General features: G+C 40.2%; 1 protein-coding gene and 1 long non-coding RNA gene across 2 annotated transcripts; one reads left to right on the top strand and one right to left on the bottom strand.

Annotated features, from left to right (window-relative positions):
• Positions 1-2227: 2227 nt before the first annotated feature.
• LOC138889014 (uncharacterized) lies at positions 2228-2699 on the bottom strand. Its single transcript, XR_011406558.1, has 3 exons — positions 2619-2699; positions 2400-2531; positions 2228-2314 (listed from the first exon to the last, which is right to left on the bottom strand). It is a non-coding gene; the product is annotated as an uncharacterized lncRNA (long non-coding RNA).
• A 10383-nt stretch (positions 2700-13082) lies between these two features.
• Positions 13083-18224, top strand: LOC138889239 (uncharacterized). The gene is made up of 6 exons (XM_070172517.1): positions 13083-13305; positions 13621-13784; positions 14130-14199; positions 15919-16282; positions 16378-16461; positions 18143-18224. The coding sequence occupies exons 1-6, from the start codon at positions 13083-13085 to the stop codon at positions 18222-18224; spliced, it is 987 nt and encodes a 328-aa protein (XP_070028618.1).
• Positions 18225-18562: the final 338 nt, after the last annotated feature.

Raw genomic sequence — 18562 nt, 5'->3', positions numbered from 1 at the left:
CATGAGAACAACAGAGTCATCTCTCAAACTCATAAACAAAGTCACCTCTCAAACCCTTCTTAACATGTAAAGATAGGGTCATGACTATGTACTGAAACAGGTTATGAAGAAAAACCTTGTTTATTTTATGTTATTTACAAATCTGTTACAAGAAAAACAGTTACGAGAAAGTTGTAGATGTATTGTAATACATGTAACAGTCAAACACTTGTTAAAAGTTTATGAATAAAAACTTGCCAAAGTTGTTTCATATAAAACGTGTGTTTTCCTATTACTTTCATCGTATTATAACACCATTATGAAGTTGAGACGTCTTCTTCATTAAGTGTCGATAAAATAAAAGGGCCCTCTTTTATAAGCCTCATGTTAATAAGTCATGGTAAGAATCATAAAGCATTTTCAAAGGATAAAAATGCTAAACTATTCTATAAGTCCTAAATAAGTAAGGAAAAGGCAAGAGTAGAACACATTGAAGTACTAACAAAACTTCTTGATATAATTAAAAAGACTAAGTAGAAACTTAGTCAATAAAAGTTTATACAAGTGCCCCATTATGATAACTGGGGACTTTCACCAAAAAATCCTTTAAAAAAACTAAGGGATAAAACCATCATTCAATTGAGGGGGTTGTCACGGAAGCTTCAACTTCCACAGACTGGGTTATAGAAGTTTCACCCTCTGAAGCTAGAATAGCAACATTTTCAGTGAAGCAGGAATTGTAATCCCAATTGCTGTAGTATTCACTTCCTCATTTAAAAGTTCTTCTGTTCCAGGAACTTCAAGTGCAGGAGAAGGAGTATCAGTAGACTGTTGGCTTTTCTCGATGGTATCTATGACTTTGGCCAGTTCAGACTGCAAGTCAAAACCTTCTTGAGCATCTTCTGTCAAAGCATCACGATGAGAATTCAGGAAAGCCCAACTCACTTCTATGTTAAAATTTTCCTCTAGAAATCCATATTCCTTTTCCCACACAGCAAGATCATTTTTTAAAATTTGATATTCAGCTAAATGGGAATCAAGGGAAGCTTCAAGAGAAGCATGAGAACTCTTCAAGGCATGAATCTCATCAGAAGAAGTTTGTAAGTCAGCCTGAGCTTGAGTCAAGCTTTGCACTAACTCTCCTGCATATTCTTCCTTTCTAGCCAAAAGTGCCTTTAGCTCTCTAACTTCTTCACTAGCTCTGGATAATTGTTCTGACAAAGAACATTCCAAAAGCTCTTTGTCTCTTTTCAATTGGCTTGAAGAGGCTTTGACAGTTGCCAGTTTAGAAGTTAAACCACGGTTTTGCTGCTCCAGGAGATTTTTATCTTCTTGCAACTCTTCTATGGTCCCTTGAGCATTTTCGAACTGCTCCTTCCAATTGGTTGCTTCAAGCTGGGCTCCCCTAGCTATTTCCTCAGCCTCGTGGACAGACTTTTTAGACTCACGAGCTTTTCTTTCCAGTAGGGAAATTCTTCTCATTAATTCCGTGCCAATAAGGTTAGCCTACAGAGGTAAGTCATGGAAATGAGAGTTTGAAGATAATTTAAAAAAAAAACTTGTTGGTAAAAATACCTTCAAAGTAGAATGAACTACGTCATTCATCAAAGTTAAGCAGCTATGGCTCTCCATCTTCTTCTTCTCGATATCTCTAATTAGAGGTTCGAGCCAAACATCGGCTCTGCCGGTCTTCCTCAAGAGGCTATGATTGGCAGGAACCTCCAAAGTAACACTTCTCATTGTCTTATTTCCGCTGCTAGAACTTGTCTCTGTATGATGAACAGAGGGAAGAGGAGCAGTGGAAGGAATGGAGGGAAAAGATGTAGAAACCAACACCGGAGCGGAAGCAGGTGCGGTCGAAGCAGCCAAGGGAACGGATATAAGAGCGGTAGAAATTGGCAAACAAACGGAAGTTGTCAAAACTGGTAAAGAAATACTTACGGCTGGCAGAGGAATGGAGGAAATAGGAACAAATGAGGAAAGAGGAGCTTCATCAAAAACAGGTCCGAGCTCGCCACTCCCGAAACCACTGTCAAAAAGGTGCTGAATTGACTCATTATTATCTCTTGGTTCGGCATCCTCATCAGATTGAATCAAAACAGGCTCGGTGGCGGAGGTACGAGCAGGAGTGTTTTCAATTTCATTATCAATGATTATTCATCTCCTGGCCCTTGGCCTAGTAATTAGGGAGGTACCCTCCTCTTCTTCTTCAGAACTTTCTTTGTAGCTTTTCTTTTAGGCAGCAGGGCTCGAGCCTTATCTAAATCCAGAGCAGCATTCGCAGACATGCGAATGGCCATAGCTACTTCAGCCGTCATTCCTCTAATGCCAAATCCTGATTAAAGAATGGATATACATGATTAAAGTTGAGGAAAAAGTGCTTAACATGTAAAACAAAAATTTTTAAAAAGGGTGGATACCATGTGTTTTGACTTTCCAGCCATGTAAAGAAGAAATTGATTTCCAAGTTCTCTGCTCCCTAGTAGCAATCTTCAAAAGTGAGTCTACCCAACCACGAAAGTTGGGAATAGGTTCCACATCTCCCATGGTTGCTACAAAAAACCAAGAAGGGACGAGGTTAAAAACAACATTCTTTTGAAATTCTCAAAAGTAGGTACGGTAAATAAGAGGAAACTTACGTTCAAAATTCCACTTCTCAGGAAAGGGAATATTTGTTTCGCCAATCAAATCCACTGTACGGACAACAACGTAACGGATATACCATCAACGATCTTTATCATCCTCAGGATTTACCAAAACTTTTTTGCTCCTTGCAGTTAAGGTGAAAACCCCATGGCGTATTAAGTTGGGATGGTATAGATGAATGAGATGAGAAAAGGTGAAATTGACATTGGCCTTGGATGATAAATATCTCAAACAAGCCACTGTTCTCCACACCAATGGACCAATTTGGGCCAAACAAATTGTAAAGAAACGACAAAAATCGAGAATAACTGGGTCAATCGGAGGATTAAAACCTAAAGTGAAGGGGTAAGTGTAAACAGAAGAATACCCATTTCTAAAAGAGGAAATTCTTTGATTTGGGGAAGGAATTGACATTCGGAGACTATCCTTCCAGTTACAATCTCTTCTTATGGTTGGGATTGTAAGCTCGGTTACTAATGTTGGATAAGTATCGGCTCTTTCTAAATTTTAATTTGTTTTCGAAGAGACGTTTTGTCACTTTCAAAAGACAAATCGCCGGGAACTATATCATCAACTGAGGGTTCTTGAGAAGGATCAAGAATTTCCCTACTCTTAGAAGAAGGGGCTTTTGGGATAGAACTCCTTGAAGAAGAACCAGAGGAGCCGCCTCGCGTAAATTTTAACCCTGTTCGAAGCCTACCTCCTCCGCCTCTTCTATGTCTAACAGGGGCGTTGGGGAACTGATCTAGAATTGGAACTTTTTTACGGTTAGGGTTTGAAGAAGACATTGTTAAGAAGGAAGTATGTGCTGAAGATTTGTGAAGAAGACAAAGGAAGACAAAGTTATGTGTAAAATGGGAACCGTCAACTTTTTAAGTGTAATGATGAAAAGCCTATAATAAAGGCAGCTATCACTTCGTAAATAGTGAGAAATGAAGAAGTCTCGAAAAAGGGTATGAATAGCGGAATCAATTAGAAAATGACACATGGACAGAACATTAAATGGAAAAGACTGCTGAGACGTTAGTACTGTCATAAGCATTAATTGTGGCAAAAATTCCTTTTACATGAAGATCCACTTCCCAATTATTTAATTGATAAAAAAATGGAAAGTGGGGGGACTATCTGTATTGGAAAAAAACTGAATTTATATTAAAGATGATGTGGCATGACACGTGGATTAGTTGAATGGTCAAAGAACAGCAATTGACTAAGAGGCACGGATGAAAACAACCACGGGAAGAAGAATTTAAATAGGCACGAGACGACGTATAGATACGAGTCTCGTACCAATTTAAATTATTTACAAGCCAACGGATTTGAAGGCATTGAAATCAAGGATCAGATGACAGAAAGGAGTCCAAATTCATTATTAAACATTTGATACGTTATAAAATTGGTATTTAATAGGAATGATTGTATAACGGCTTATTTAATGTCATTTATTACTCATGATTATATCATTAAAGCTGGGGCTTTATTCCTTTACCTAGAATGATCTATAAAAGGAAGAAGTATCATCATTTGTAAGGACATGGAATACTATTGAGAATTCATTGAAATACTTATCTATTTGCTTTTCACCATTGTTCTCAAAAGTATTTTATTTTTATCTCCTCATTATCAGTAACCCGAATTTCTTTTTTAGTTTTGAGCAAGGACTCAGATTTTTGGTTAAACACTAGTGACATATGTTCTTGGAATATTTCAAAAATGCTGGATAAAATAGGTAAAAGGGAAAGTTTTAGTATGTTATGATGCTTTAGAATCCAAGTAGATAAGGCAAACTTTCCCTTATCATACAAGTGATCTAGAAAAATCTAGATATATTCACCAACTTGTAATTCTTCTAGCAGTTTTCACCCTTTAAAAATAATTAATATACAACTCTGAGAACTCTATATATAGCTTCACAGAGTTCATGCTTCTCACAACAAATCAAGCCTTCATTACTTCTTGTAGCCTTCACAACTTCTTTAATTTCAACTTCACCAAAAGCTATATAAATCTTGGCATTTTGCCAATAAACTCATTAGTTGTTGAACTTATAAACATGGATATGGTGATGAAGTTGGGAGCAACAAGCTCTGTGGTGATATTCAGCAAGAGCAGTTGTTGCATTTCTCATAGCATCGAAACCCTAATCCGTAGTTTTGGAGCAAACCCTACTGTTTACGAGCTCGATAGACATCCAAATGGGAAGCAAATAGAGAAGGCACTAATTGAACTAGGGTGTCAGCCAAGTGTGCCTGCAATTTTTATAGGGAATGAGTTTGTTGGTGGTTCTAATGAGATCATGAGCCTTAATGTGAGAAGCAAACTAAGACAATTGCTTATTAGAGCTAATGCCATATGGGTATAGAAATAGCAAGTCTACGAGTTTTTGTAGTAAACCAACCATTTATTGAGTCTTTTAGCTTCTTCGAATGGTTGTTTTTTCTCCCATTTCTCTTCTTGATGTATTAATAATGTTATAACTTTGGTAATAGTCATTTGCTTTGGCAATCTAGTGGCGGTTTTGTTTACAGCTGATGATCACATGAAAATAGAAGTTAACAACAATGCGAATCTTTATGTAATGCACTTTAATCCAAGGTATTAATAATAATCTTATACTACATTGTACATGCATTAAGTTTTATATATAATTTTGACATTTTACGTAAATGTTGGGATGTGCCCTTCCCCGGATCCTACGTAAATTTGGCCGGCCTTTCCCCGAATGGCTTTCTCTTAAACTAACAACGTAACATATTCTAACAGGAGACCGCATGGCACATAATGCAACTATTCCTATCTACAAAAGCTTTGAGGTAACATTAAACGAATGAAATCTTCCATCCATCAATTGGAATATCTGTCTTTTCCTGTTTTATGCGAGTTCAAGGGAATGACAAAGGTGACCCAATTTGCAGAATGCATATTACAGGAGAACAGGGAATGTGCGAGCTAGACTCAAGAACTCGAACTTGTTCACGAATAATTAATGTTAATTCATTTTCTCTGTATGGTTCCAAATTTATCAAATATCCACAAAATGACTACTTTTTCCGTTTAAAGTGGGATATATAAAGGATGTAAATAACTGCTTTCCTACTTTTGTTGTAGAGTTTGTGGACTATTAGAACTGAGTTTTAAGATTTAAAATTAACAACTAATACAAACTTATTCCATTAGTTAAGCTAACTTATTCACTTGAGCTGACTTCATGCTAGAAATCTGGGAAAACTTGTAGATACATTATGCTTGTATATAATTATGCATCATCACCCATTGCTCTGTCAAAAGATCAGCCATTTTGTTATGGTATTAATAGAGGACCTTTTTTTAAATAAAGAAAAAGATTTTAAGACTTGATCTTGGATTGCTTATACATTCTATCGAGTTTAACATTTAAAGCAGATTTTACCCTAACATGACTCTCCGCAATTTGTCACTTCAGACTTTAAACCTTTATCAGCTTGCATATGTTCCAACATTTACTGATGATCCAATTCTTTAATTGCTTCATTCATTAATGGACGTGGCTGTTTGAATCGAAATAATCACATGTCATGCGACAACTAGTAAAACAAATTCTGACCGACAATAAATTAGACAACCAAAGAGAAATATATCAAAAGAGACACAAACATTTAGCGTGATTCGGTCGTCTGACTTATGTCTACAGACGGAGATGAGTAATTCACTATATAAAAAGAGAGTACAAATATGGGAGAAAAGGAACTAGCCAAATATGGAAGATTTATAATTTCCTTCAAAAGAAAAAAACTCAATTATGATAAATATGTTGCCCTTTCCTTCAAGAGATAGGAAAATCAAATATGGTAAGTGTATTGGGGAAAACCAATATTATACTTGAAATTAATTATGTGGCTCACATGTCAAGACACGTGGATTATTAGAAAAGCGACAGCTGGCAAAGAGTACTTAAAGAGATGTGGGTCTTAATAGGTACGAGCAAAGTATCTAGAAGACAAGACAGAATGATCACTCGGGTCTCTTCATAATTTGAAGAGACACCGGTGGAATGAACCAAGACAGCAAAAAGTACAGATTCACTAAATCTTCAATTAATGAGCATGAATGATTGGAAACGTTACAAAATCTTCACGAAACAGTTACGATTGCCAATTATAACGTTTTATTAATGTCATTAAATGCTCATAATGACTCGGTTATGAGAGGGAAGAGACGTTGTACTTAGAAATAGCTATAAAAGGAAAAGAAATGACATATGTATGGACACATTCTGATTACTATTGAAATATACTTATTTACTTTGCTTTATATCAATTACTTTGCTATTACAGATTCTAATTTTTTTCCTTTTCCTATTATTTTACTTGATTATCAGTAGTCCGAGTACTCTTAAAATAAGCTTTGATCGAAATTCTAATTTTCTGGTTAAACAAATTGGTTCCGTTACCGGAAATCTGATAATCTTCTTACTTTCCAAATCCGTTCTTTTGTAAAAAAAATCATGTTGAACGTCAACGACAACAACCAACAAAACTTACAAAATCAGCAAGGTGACGGAACTTAGCAACATCAGTTGAATCAGCTAAATCAACAAGGAGATAGAATTCCAATCCACTCCCCACGAAACTCTCCTCGACAATCTCGAGAAGGGACTCCTAACATATTTGAATCAAATATCAATGACCAGCATGAGAATGATCAAGCTATTAATGCAGCGTTGAAGCAATTAATCGCCCAACAGGTCAACAATGCTCTTCAAGCTTTTGTCAGCAGGTTGCTGACTGTACCACCAACTCCACCTCTGAATAATAATGCAACCATAGAAAATACCCGCTCTGGACTCGCTAATTTAGGTAGTGGAAGAACTCACAGCGAATCTCGTGATGGAGGGTCAGGTAACCCAGTTAATTCTGATTTATAAAGTTTAGTACTAACTTTGCAAAAATAGCTCAAGGAACAGAGTGATCGCATAGAGCAGATACCCGGTGTACCACCTATAATCAAGGGAATAGATATGGAAAAATACTCTCAACAATCTTGGAAGCCAAGTGACGCTCCTTTGCCAATTCCAAAAAAATTCAAGATGCCCGATATCCCAAAGTACGATGGAACAACTGATCCACGGGATCACGTAATGGCATTTACTACTAGCATAAATGGCAATGACTTGACCAAGCAAGAAATTGAATCAGTATTGGTCAAAAAATTTGGAGAAACACTCACGAAGGAAACACTGACATGGTATTCTCTTTTACCTGAAAATTCTATTGATTCTTTTGTTGAGCTTCCAGATTCATTTATCATAGCACATTCGGGAGCTCAAAAAGTTGAAAAAAGGATGGAAGACATTTTTAAAATAAAACAAGGAGATACGGAGCTACTCAGGAAATTCTTAGACAGATTCCAGCGTGAAAGGATGATGTTGCCACGTGTACCCGATAACTGGGCGGCTATGGCATTTGCCAGTCATCAAAATGAGAAAAGCTCAGAAGCCACGAGGAGACTCAAAGAAAGCTTAAAAGAATTTCCAGCAACAACTTGAATGATGTTTACAATAGATACAACATAAAGCTGCGGATGGATGAAGATACTATCACTCAATCTTGGAAAGATGAAAGAGTAAGTTCAAGGCGGGCAGAAACTAAAAAAAGGTCCGGTAAAAATAGGTACGAACCTTATATGGGACCAGCAGGAAGGGATTCACGTTCAAAACAGGAAAATCCAAGATATAACCCTAGGTTAAGGGACAGAGAATCGGGTTTGTCGTCGAGGTTCGGAAAGGAGCGAAACATGCGAGATACGCAAGATGACGACAGAGGTTCAAAAGTAAAAATTGGTGGCTACGATTTTAATGTAAGATAAGAAGCATATGAGATAAGGTACGGTGGCCAAAAGAAATGAGATCGAACCCAAACAGGAGGAATCCTGAATTTTGGTGTGAGTTTCACAACGATCACTGTCACAAAATGGTGGACTACAGATTGCTACAAGGTGAAGTATAGCATTTATTAAAACAAGGTTACTTAACTTAATTGTTTAGTGAAAAGGGAAATCAAGCATATATGAAGAATAGGCAAGAACCGCCAAACCTCCATCACCAAAGAGAATAGTTAATGTTCTAAGTGGAGGAGAAGAAATTAATGGTGTAACATATACGGGAGAAAAGAAGGTGTCAAAAATCACGGTCACCTACGGGAAGCGAGTTCATCAAGTTTTGAAAGAAGATAGTATTATATTTGATGATGCAAATGCAGATGGCATGCTGATCCCACATAATGATGCACTGATAATATCTTTACTTGTACATGATACTAACTTAAAACGAGTTTTGATTGATCCAGGAAGTTCTGCAAATATCATTCTGTTAAGAGTGGTAAATGAGATGCAAGCCAATGATAAATCGGTACCCAAAGTGCGGACCTTGTCTGGTTTTGACAACTCAAGCATTGTAACAAAAGGGGAGATAATACTCACCACATTCGTAGAAGGAGTAGTCAAAGACGCCAAATTTTAAGTGACAGAAATGGACATGGCGTACAATATGGTTCTCGGTAGATTGTGGATTCACGAAATGGATGATATTCCATCTACCCTACATCAAGTTATCAAGTTTCCTTCATAATAGGGAATACGACTAATCTGTAGTGATCAACAGGCTTCTCGAAGCATTAACTCAGTGGCAGATTCAAGCACGAAAAACGATGAAAAAATAGCAATTACAGAATTCAGTTGAGGATGTAGCAACACAAGCCTCAACTGTAGACGGGCAAACAGATGTAGACTCGAGGCCTGATACTATTCAAGAACCAGAAGAAAATGAAAACATCTAAATAACAATCAAGGAACTAGAACCTGTGGTATTATTTGTAAATTGGACGGACAGAAAAGTCTACATTGGAACCAACCTCATCCCGGAGATGGAAAGTAAGTTAATTGAATTTTTAAAAGCTAACGCAGATTGTTTTGCTTGGTCACATTTAGATATGACAAGTATACTGATAAGTTAGGATTTTAACATGTTCTATGCCCCTACTTGCCTATGCTTTGATCATATATTGTTACAAAATAGCCTTAAAAGGCTCACAAGTTGTGCTTGATTGCAGGTTTGATTAACAAAGTGAGAAAATGTCAAAGATCGGCTCAAAAAGGAGTGAAACCTACTCAAGTATCAAAGACCAAGAAATCTAAGGAAAGAAGGCCTAGTGCAGACCGCGCAAAGTTGAATGCGGCCGCACTAGGTGGTTCAGAGAGTTGGTAAACCAGGCTAGAGGCAACGCAGCCACGGTACACGTCTCGCGGTCCGCGGTGAAGGCTCCACGGCCGCACTACTCTTTTGTGTGGTCCGCAGTCATGAGATTTAGAGAGATGAAAGTTTGCAAAGCTAATGCCATGCGGTCCGCGATCGTGATTGCGCGGACCGTGCCAGCTCCCTCCATGGCCGCGGTCCATTCTACATGGTCCGCGGAGTCCAAGTTCAGAGAAGCAAAAGTCAAATTCAAAGAGCCCAGTGCAGCCGCGGTCCATTTAGTGCGGCCCTCACTGACCCTGCAGGGGTATTTTTGTCCAGTTTTTCCAGCCTAGTATAAATAGAACATTTTACCATTTTTTGGTCATCTTTGGTATTCAGACGTGAGTTGCGCTCCTGAGAACGATATTTGTCGCCATTTTTGGCACTTTTGCTTTACATTTACGATAGATTCTTGTAGTTTAATTTTAGCAATTAATTAATATGTTTAGTTCTTCATCTATTTCTTCAATTTCTTTATCTAGCATGAGTAGCTAAAATCATTAGCTAGAGTTGTGGCTCAACCCTAGTGTGGGTAATTGATGGGTGTTGCCATCTAGTATTAGATTGGCTATCAGTGTTTGCTGTTTGGGTTGATTTTATGTTTTAATCTAGAATTGGTGGTTGCAACCACTGATTCAAGCTTAGTGGGTTTAACTCTTCTTGAGAAAGAGAGTTTATGACCCCAAAATTAACCCAACAAGGAATTGGGATGGCCTCATGAGAAATAATAGTCCCAATTAAACCTCGAGAGAGTAATTAGCCAACTTGAACCCTAGTTGCTTTGTCTAATTTTCCTACCCATTTGGTCTCGAGAGAGTCAATTGGGCAAAATCACGCTCTCTACTGAGAGGTGTGAGAGTGGATAATATTGTGCAACGGTTATAGCATAAGCCCTAATTAGGTCAATCGAACCTTAGTAACATCTACCCGTTAATTAGCCACCTAGGTAGCGTCACGACCCTAGTGCCCTTCTTCCCATTAGATGCAACTTAACAATATTCTCGTAGCATAATTTAGTGTTAAACAATAAAATTTATAAAAATAGTTATAATTCGAAAACCCAAAAATGTTGGAAGTGACATTTGGAACAAATACACACTTCTAGTCTAGATAGATACTTAACTCCATTCCTATCTCCCTGTGGAAATTGATCCTGACCCTCATATCGGGTAAAAGCTATTGCAACCCGCTCTTCCTACCTTTTAGTAGTGTGGAGTTTGAAGCGATCACTTTTTAGCGCCGTTCCCGGGGAGCTTACGGTGTTGACTATTTGTTTATTTAGTTTTGTGTTTTGCTTCTCTTTCCTTCTTGTTTACAAATTTTATTTGTGTCGATCAATCAGGTACAAATGGCTCTTAATTCAAATGACCCTCTCGGCAATGTGATAGTAGGGGAGGAGGTAGAGGATCTAGAACAAGATGAGGTCTTACCTCAAGTTCCACGGAGAGGCCGAAATGCCAATGTAAATGCAAATGAGAACAACAATATTCCAGACCCTCCTCCACCACTGCCGAGAGTGGCTCCCATAGTTTTACCAAATCAAGGATACGCCAGTGCTATTGTTCCTCCCCGAATTCGGGCGGGGAACTTTCAAATCACAAATGTTATGTTGACCTTGCTCGAGCAAATAGGGTATTTCACGAGCGCCTCCGATTAAATGCCTACACGCAGTTGAAGAGGTTCGTGGATACATGCTGGGGTAGCAAATAGACAAACATGTCCGAGGATGAGTTGAGATTGAGGTTTTCCCGTTCTCTCTTCGGGGTAAAGCATTGGATTGGTTAGAAAGGCTCCCCAATAATTGTATTGCAACATGGGATGAATTGGCGGACAAATTTATTGCCAAGTTCTTTTCTCCAAGTCATATGGAAGCCCTTTGGGATGAAATTCTAGCCTTCAATCAAGAGCGAACCTTTGCACGAGATATGGGAAAGATATAGAACAATGGTGAAAGAGTGCCCTAATAACGACATGACCGAGGCTATGATTCAACAAACCTTTTATCGATGAATCAACACCACAAATCAATGCATTTTGAACCAATTGGCCGGAGGGAACTTTATGAAACTTTCTTACCAAGAGGCATGTGATGTACTTGATGAAATGGATGACACCTCTTCGTCATGGCAAAGCCGAGCAAATGTGCCCCAAGGTGACCCCATGGTCATCCATTTGCACAAGGAATTGCACGATCATGGTCAAGTTATTGCTGAGCTTACTACTACTATGAACCAACTGGCTAAGGCGCAGTTACAACAAATCTAAAATTCGCGCCAAGTCAACGCAATGGAAGGTGTCACTATTCTTAAAAGAAGGCAAAGAGGGCAACAATCTCAAGGGAATTGTGAACAATATGACAATGATGGTAGTGGGTTTTCAAATGAGTGTTATGATGACCAAAGTGAAGAGGTTCAATATGTCAACAACTATCAAGGCAATAGAAGCAACTCTTTTAACCAACAATGGCGACCTTAAGGAAATCGGGGCAATCAACAACAAGGCTGAGGTAATTGGAATAACAACAATCAACAACAAGGTGGTGGCAATTGGAATAACAACAACCAAAACAACAATTGGGGTAATCAAGGCAACCAAGGGAATTGGAATTGTGATAACAATAATTGGGGCAACAACAACAATCAAGGCGGGTGGAACAACAATGGAAACCAAAACAACAGGGGGATGGGCTTTCAAAGGCCCCCAATGTACCAACAACCGAGCAATCCACCCCATTTCCTTCTCAAGGTCCTAGTTCTTCCGGAGGTGATACGGGAAGAATTGAAAGCATGTTCGAGCAAATGATGAAAAAGAACTAAGATTCCGATGCGCAATTGGCTTCTCATAATACATCTATCCGGAACTTGGAGGTGCAATTACGCCAAATCTCTCAAACGTTGAATACTCGTCCCAAAGGTGCTCTACCAAGTGATACGATAGTGAACCCGAAGGGTTGTATAACAATCATGTGATGGCGCTTACAACAAGAAGTGGGAGAGGCGGTGATGTGAATGCCTCAAAGCAAAAGCAAGTTGTGGATGAAGATGTTGAGTTGCGTGATGATAATGTACATTTGGTTGTTGAAGATGTGGATAAAGAAAATGTGAACAATGATGTGAGGATTGATATTGATGAGGCCGAGGTAGAAACTCAAGATGTCGTGAACCCGTCTAGGGAACACGTGATTGACATGCCCGAGCCGGTTGTGCCAAGAGCCAAGGCTCCTTTGCCAAGGCCACCTCCACTTTATCCTCAGAGGCTCGCGAAGCAGAAGAATGATAATCAGTTTAAAAAGTTCATTAATATGATGAAGAGCTTATCTATTAATGTTCCATTGGTAGAGGCACTTGAACAAATGCCGGACTATGCAAAATTCATGAAAGACTTGGTCACAAAGAAACGTTCTATGGATTGTGGGACTATAAAGATGACTCACCAAGTTAGTGTTATAGTGCATTCAATGGCCCCAAAACTTGAAGATCCCGGTGCTTTCACCATTCCTTGCACCATTGGGAGTGTGGATTTTGCAAAGTCCCTTTGTGACTTGAGGGCTAGCATAAATTTGATGTCGTACTCGGTCTTCAAGACTTTGGGAATTGGACAACCTTGACCTACCTCAATGAGACTTCAAATGGCGGATCAATCGATGAAGTGACCTTTGGGCATAATTGATGATGTACTTGTCCGGGTGGATAAGTTTATATTGCCGGCCAACTTTGTCATATTAGATTGTGAGGTGGACTTTGAAGTGCCAATTATTCTTGGTAGACCTTTCCTAGCTACGAGGAAGGCATTGGTTGATGTTGAAGAGGGTGAGTTGACTTTTCAAGTGGGGGATGAGAATGTGGTATTCCATGTTTGCAAATCAATGAGACAACCCAATAGCACGAAGGTGTGTTCATTTGTGAACATTGTCACAGCTGTGATAGTGGATGACACAAGTTCCATGATCCATGTTGAAGATCCCCTTGAGGCTGTGCTTCTTAATATGGATGTCAATGATGATGCAAGTAGAGTGGAGTGTGTGAATGCATTGCATGGTATGGTTTCATATTCATATGAGCCTAGGAAGCTATCTTTGGATCTTGAAAACCGCAAAACTCCACCAACAAAGCCATTGATTGAGGAGCCACCGGTGTTAAAGTTGAAGCCACTTCCTCCACACCTCAGGTATGAATTCTTGAGTTCAAATTCTACATTACCTGTTATTCTTTCATCTTGATTAACTAACATGCAGGTTGACGCCACTTTGGCGGTACTTCAAAAGCGGAAAAAGGCGATTGGATGGAAATTAGCTGACATTCAGGGTATAAGCCTCGCATTTTGCATGCATAAGATCATTTTGGAGGAGGATGCAAGGCCTTCCTTGGAGCATCAAAGAAAACTAAATGAGGCGATGCAAGAGGTGGTAAAGAAAGAGGTTATCAAGTGGCTAGATACTGGGGTGGTTTATCCTATTTCTGACAGTTCGTGGACTTCTCCGGTGCAATGTGTGTCGAAGAAGGGTGGTATGACCGTGGTAACTAATGACAACAATGAGCTCATTCCCACTAGAACATTCACTGGGTGGAGAGTTTGTATGGATTACCGAAAGCTGAACAAGGTGACTAGAAAAGATCATTTCCTATTGCCATTCCTTGACCAAATGCTTGATCGTCTTGTGGGTCGGGATTTCTATTGCTTTCTGGATGGTTACTCAGGGTACAATCAAATTCTAATTGCCCCGGAGGACCAAGAGAAGACCACCTTTACATGTCCTTATGGCACATTCGCTTTCTCTAGAATGTCATTTGGATTGTGTAATGCTCTGGCAACCTTCCAATGTTACATGATAGCTATTTTCACCGACATGGTGGAGGATATCTTGGAGGTCTTCATGGATGATTCAGCGTGGTTGGGGATTCTTTTGAGGAGTGCTTGGTAAACTTGGATAGAGTGTTGGCCCAATGTGAAGACACCAACCTTGTTCTCAATTGAGAAAAATGCCATTTTATGGTAGAAGAAGGTATAGTGTTGGGTCACAAGATCTCGAAGCGAGGAATTGAAGTTGATAAGGCCAAGATTAAGGTTATTTCGAGGCTCCCTCCCCCTACTTCTGTCAAAGGGGTGAGGAGTTTCCTTGGGCACGCGGGTTTCTACCGGAGGTTCATAAAGGATTTTTCTAAAGTGGTACATCCGTTGTGCAAGTTGCTAGAGAAAGATGCAAAGTTCTTGTTCGATGAGAGTTGTATGCAAGCATTCGAGCTTCTTAAGATCAAGTTGACTTCTACCCCCATCATCACCGCACCAAATTGGAACTTTCCTTTTGAGCTCATGTGCGATGCTAATGACATTGCGATTGGGGCTGTTTTGGGACAAAGGATCAACAAAATGTTCCATCCGGTGTACTACGCAAGTAAGACTATGAATGAGGCTCAAAGGAACTACACAGTCACCGAGAAGGAGTTATTGGCTATTGTTTTTGCTATGGAATACCTTTTGGGGGCCAAAGTGATAGTGCATACCGACCATGCCGCCCTTAGGTATTTGATAACCAAGAAGGACTCAAAGGCAAGATTGATGAGATGGGTATTGCTTCTCCAATAGTTTGATTTGGAAATTGTTGACCGAAAAGGGAGTGAGAATCAAGTGGCGGACCACTTGTCCGGTTTTGAAAAGGGGGGAGGCCTTGTGATGGCCTTGAGATAAACGATGCATTTCTCGATGAGCAACTCCTTGCGGTGTCAATGAATGGAATGTCGTGGTTCGCCAATGTCGCAAATTATCTTGTTACGGAATCATCCCGTGTGAGCTCTCTTCCAACAAAAGGAAGAAGCTCAAGCGGGATAGCTTGGATTTTTATTGGGTCAAGCCATATTTGTTTAAGATGTGCACCGATGGTATGATTCGACGATGTGTCCCGGAGGAGGAACAATTGGGTATTTTGGAGGCTTGCCATTCCTCTCCCTATGGTGGCCATCACGGCGGGGCAAGAACATCTTCTAAAGTGCTTAGTTGCGGATTTTATTTGCCTACCTTGTTTAAAGATGCGGGTGATGTGGTCAAGAGATATGATGAATGCCAAAGTGCCGGTGGAATTTCTAAAAGGGATGAGATGCCCCTCAATACAATTCTCGAAGTGGATATTTTTGATGTTTGGGGCATCGATTTTATGGGTCCTTTTGTGAGCTCGTGTGGTAACACTTACATTCTCGTGGCGGTGGACTATGTCTCAAAGTGGTTTGAAGCTGTGGCTTTGCCCAACAATGAAGCCCGGAGTGTTGTGGCATTTTTGAAAAAGAATATCTTCACATGGTTTCGCACTCCTCGTGCTATCATTAGTGATGGGGGTCTCACTTTTGCAACAAGGCTTTTGACATGTTGCTTTCTAAGTACGGTGTCAATAATATGGTTTTGACCCCCTATCATCCTCAAGCTAGTGGCCAAGTGGAAGTCTCCAACAGAGAAATTAAGAGTATCTTGTCTAAAACTGTCAATGCTAATAGGATCGATTGGTCGAAAAAGTTGGATGACACTCTTTGGGCATATCAGACGGCTTACAAAACTCTGATTGGTATGTCTCTGTATCGGTTGGTGTTTGGGAAAGCTTGCCATCTTCCGGTGGAATTAGAGCACAAGGCCATGTGGGCTTTGAGGAAGTTGAACTTAGAATGGGATGTTGCGGCAAATATTCGGGTTGAACAACTTAATGAGTTCGATGAGTTTAGATTCCATGCCTACTCTAGCTCATCCTTGTACAAGGACAAAATGAAGTACCTTCACGACAAATATGCTCAGGGCAAGGAGTTAAAGGTTGGAGATATGGTTCTCTTGTTCAATTCCCAGTTACGTCTGTTTTCGGGTAAGCTCAAGTCAAGTGGAGTGGGCCTTTTGAAGTTGTGTTCGTGACCCCATTTGGTGCTCTCGATCTAATGAACAAGAATAGTGAAGTATTCAGAGTCAATGGACATTGAGTCAAACATTATCTTGGGAAATTTGATGATATCCATGTGGCGGCACTTCTCCATCTAAAGTGATGTGCTGGTAACATACGTCGTGCCGCGACGTTAAATCAGGCGCTGTTGGGAGGCAACCCATGTCTTTTTCTTTTTATTGTTTTTTGTGTTTTTCTTGGTAGTGTAGGTTTGATTTTTGAGCTAACTGATTGTGAGATGTTGCCGGGATTGAGTTGATGCAGTGTAAAATAGTTTGAAAAAAGTTGACCAGTCTCTGAAGTTTGCCAGTGCGACCGCATTGTACTTTGTGCGGTTCACATTGGTGATGGTCAAAAGTGGTGCTATCTGATGTTTGTCACTATAGCCGTATTCCATTTAGTGCAGTCCGCAGTGGACCTCCGCGGCCGCGGTTTGCTTTTGTGCGGTCCGCAGAGGTTGCCTTCTCAAGATTCAAGTGAAGAAACCCAGTGCGGTCCGTAGTCGGTTTGCGAGGCTGCACTGGTAGGTGAGGATGTGTCCCATTTCTTTTCTATAAATAGACACCAAGGAACACCCTTTACACTTTTCGAACTCTTAAAACTCAGAAGCCTAAAAGCACTATTCACACTCTCATTTGATTGTAATTCTTGTTTGCACTGAGTTGCATTCCATCTTCACAATCTGGTAACATTTCATCCATATTTCATTGATTAATTTTATACTTACCTTTTATTTTCATGCCTAGTAGTCTTAGCTTCTTTTTCTTCTTTATTTATCTGTTAGCGTAGGGTAGTTTTAAATGCTGGGTTTGTGTGTTGAATATGCTTAGTGATTGGGCAACTGAGTAGGGACAAGTTAGGTGTAAAAATTGAACAAAAATAGCATAAACTTAAACCCTAACTTAGTGCCTGTGCAAAATACTCTCTGCGGCCCGCGGTCGCTTTGTGCAGTCTGCGGTGCCCTGACGCGGTCCGCATGGCCATTTTGTGTAGACCGCAGTGCCCAAGTGATTGAAATTGAACCTATGCCCAGCGCGGCCACATTGCACTTTATGCGGTCCGCGCTGGCCCACCGCGGTCGTGATCCCACTTTGTGCGGACCGCGGTGGGGAGATTCAGAGAGATGTTTTTCAGGGCTTTATCCCAATGCAGACCGTGGTCGCCTTTGCGCGGTCCGCGGTGCACCCAATGCGGCCGCACTCCTTTTTGTGCGGGCCGCGGTACACTGTTTCTGCAATATGTTCTACAACTTTTGATCTTCTGTTCTGCAATTCATTTTCCACAAATCTTTTTCTGTTTGTGTTGATACTAACAAAGCTAGATGTTTATGCTTGCAGGCAATGGTTAAACAAAGAGGCAAAGGCTCGAAATAACCTGGCCGAGGTAATTCCTCTCTGGGATGGAAGCAAAGGATGGTAAAACTCACTCCCCAGGCTAGAAAAAACATAAAGTATATGAGAAAAGCAATCAAAGCGGCCGACAGAGCCATTGACTACTCGGGGAGTGAGTATGAGCCCTCCCGGGAGATCTCTTCAGATTCAGTCCCACTATACATCCTGTATCCGGAGAACACCATACATAGAGACACCCCTACCTCTTCCCCCGATGCTCGAGATTTAATCAACATTTCTTCTGGGTCGTCTGAGGGCTCAGCGGCAGGTAGTGGGGATGAATATTCTACCTCTCCCACAGTGTCAATATCTGGAGAGGGTGCTAGAGGTGATGAGGGAGATGGGGAGTTACCTGGGGGCGGTGTG

This window comes from Nicotiana sylvestris, chromosome 4 (genome assembly GCF_000393655.2).
Source record: "Nicotiana sylvestris chromosome 4, ASM39365v2, whole genome shotgun sequence".
In the NCBI taxonomy this organism is placed as follows: domain Eukaryota; kingdom Viridiplantae; phylum Streptophyta; class Magnoliopsida; order Solanales; family Solanaceae; genus Nicotiana; species Nicotiana sylvestris.
Note: the sequence above shows the minus strand (reverse complement) of the source record. Positions and strands in the feature narration are given on the sequence as shown.

Coding starts and splice junctions, on each gene's coding strand:
- LOC138889239 (XM_070172517.1), top strand. CDS start 13,083: ATGCCCGAGCCGGTTGTGCCAAGAGCCAAGGCTCCTTTGCCAAGGCCA. Junction 13,306..13,620: donor AAAGAAACGTTCTATGGATT/GTGGGACTATAA, acceptor TTGTCATATTAG/ATTGTGAGGTGGACTTTGAA. Junction 16,283..16,377: donor AGTACGGTGTCAATAATATG/GTTTTGACCCCC, acceptor CAATGCTAATAG/GATCGATTGGTCGAAAAAGT.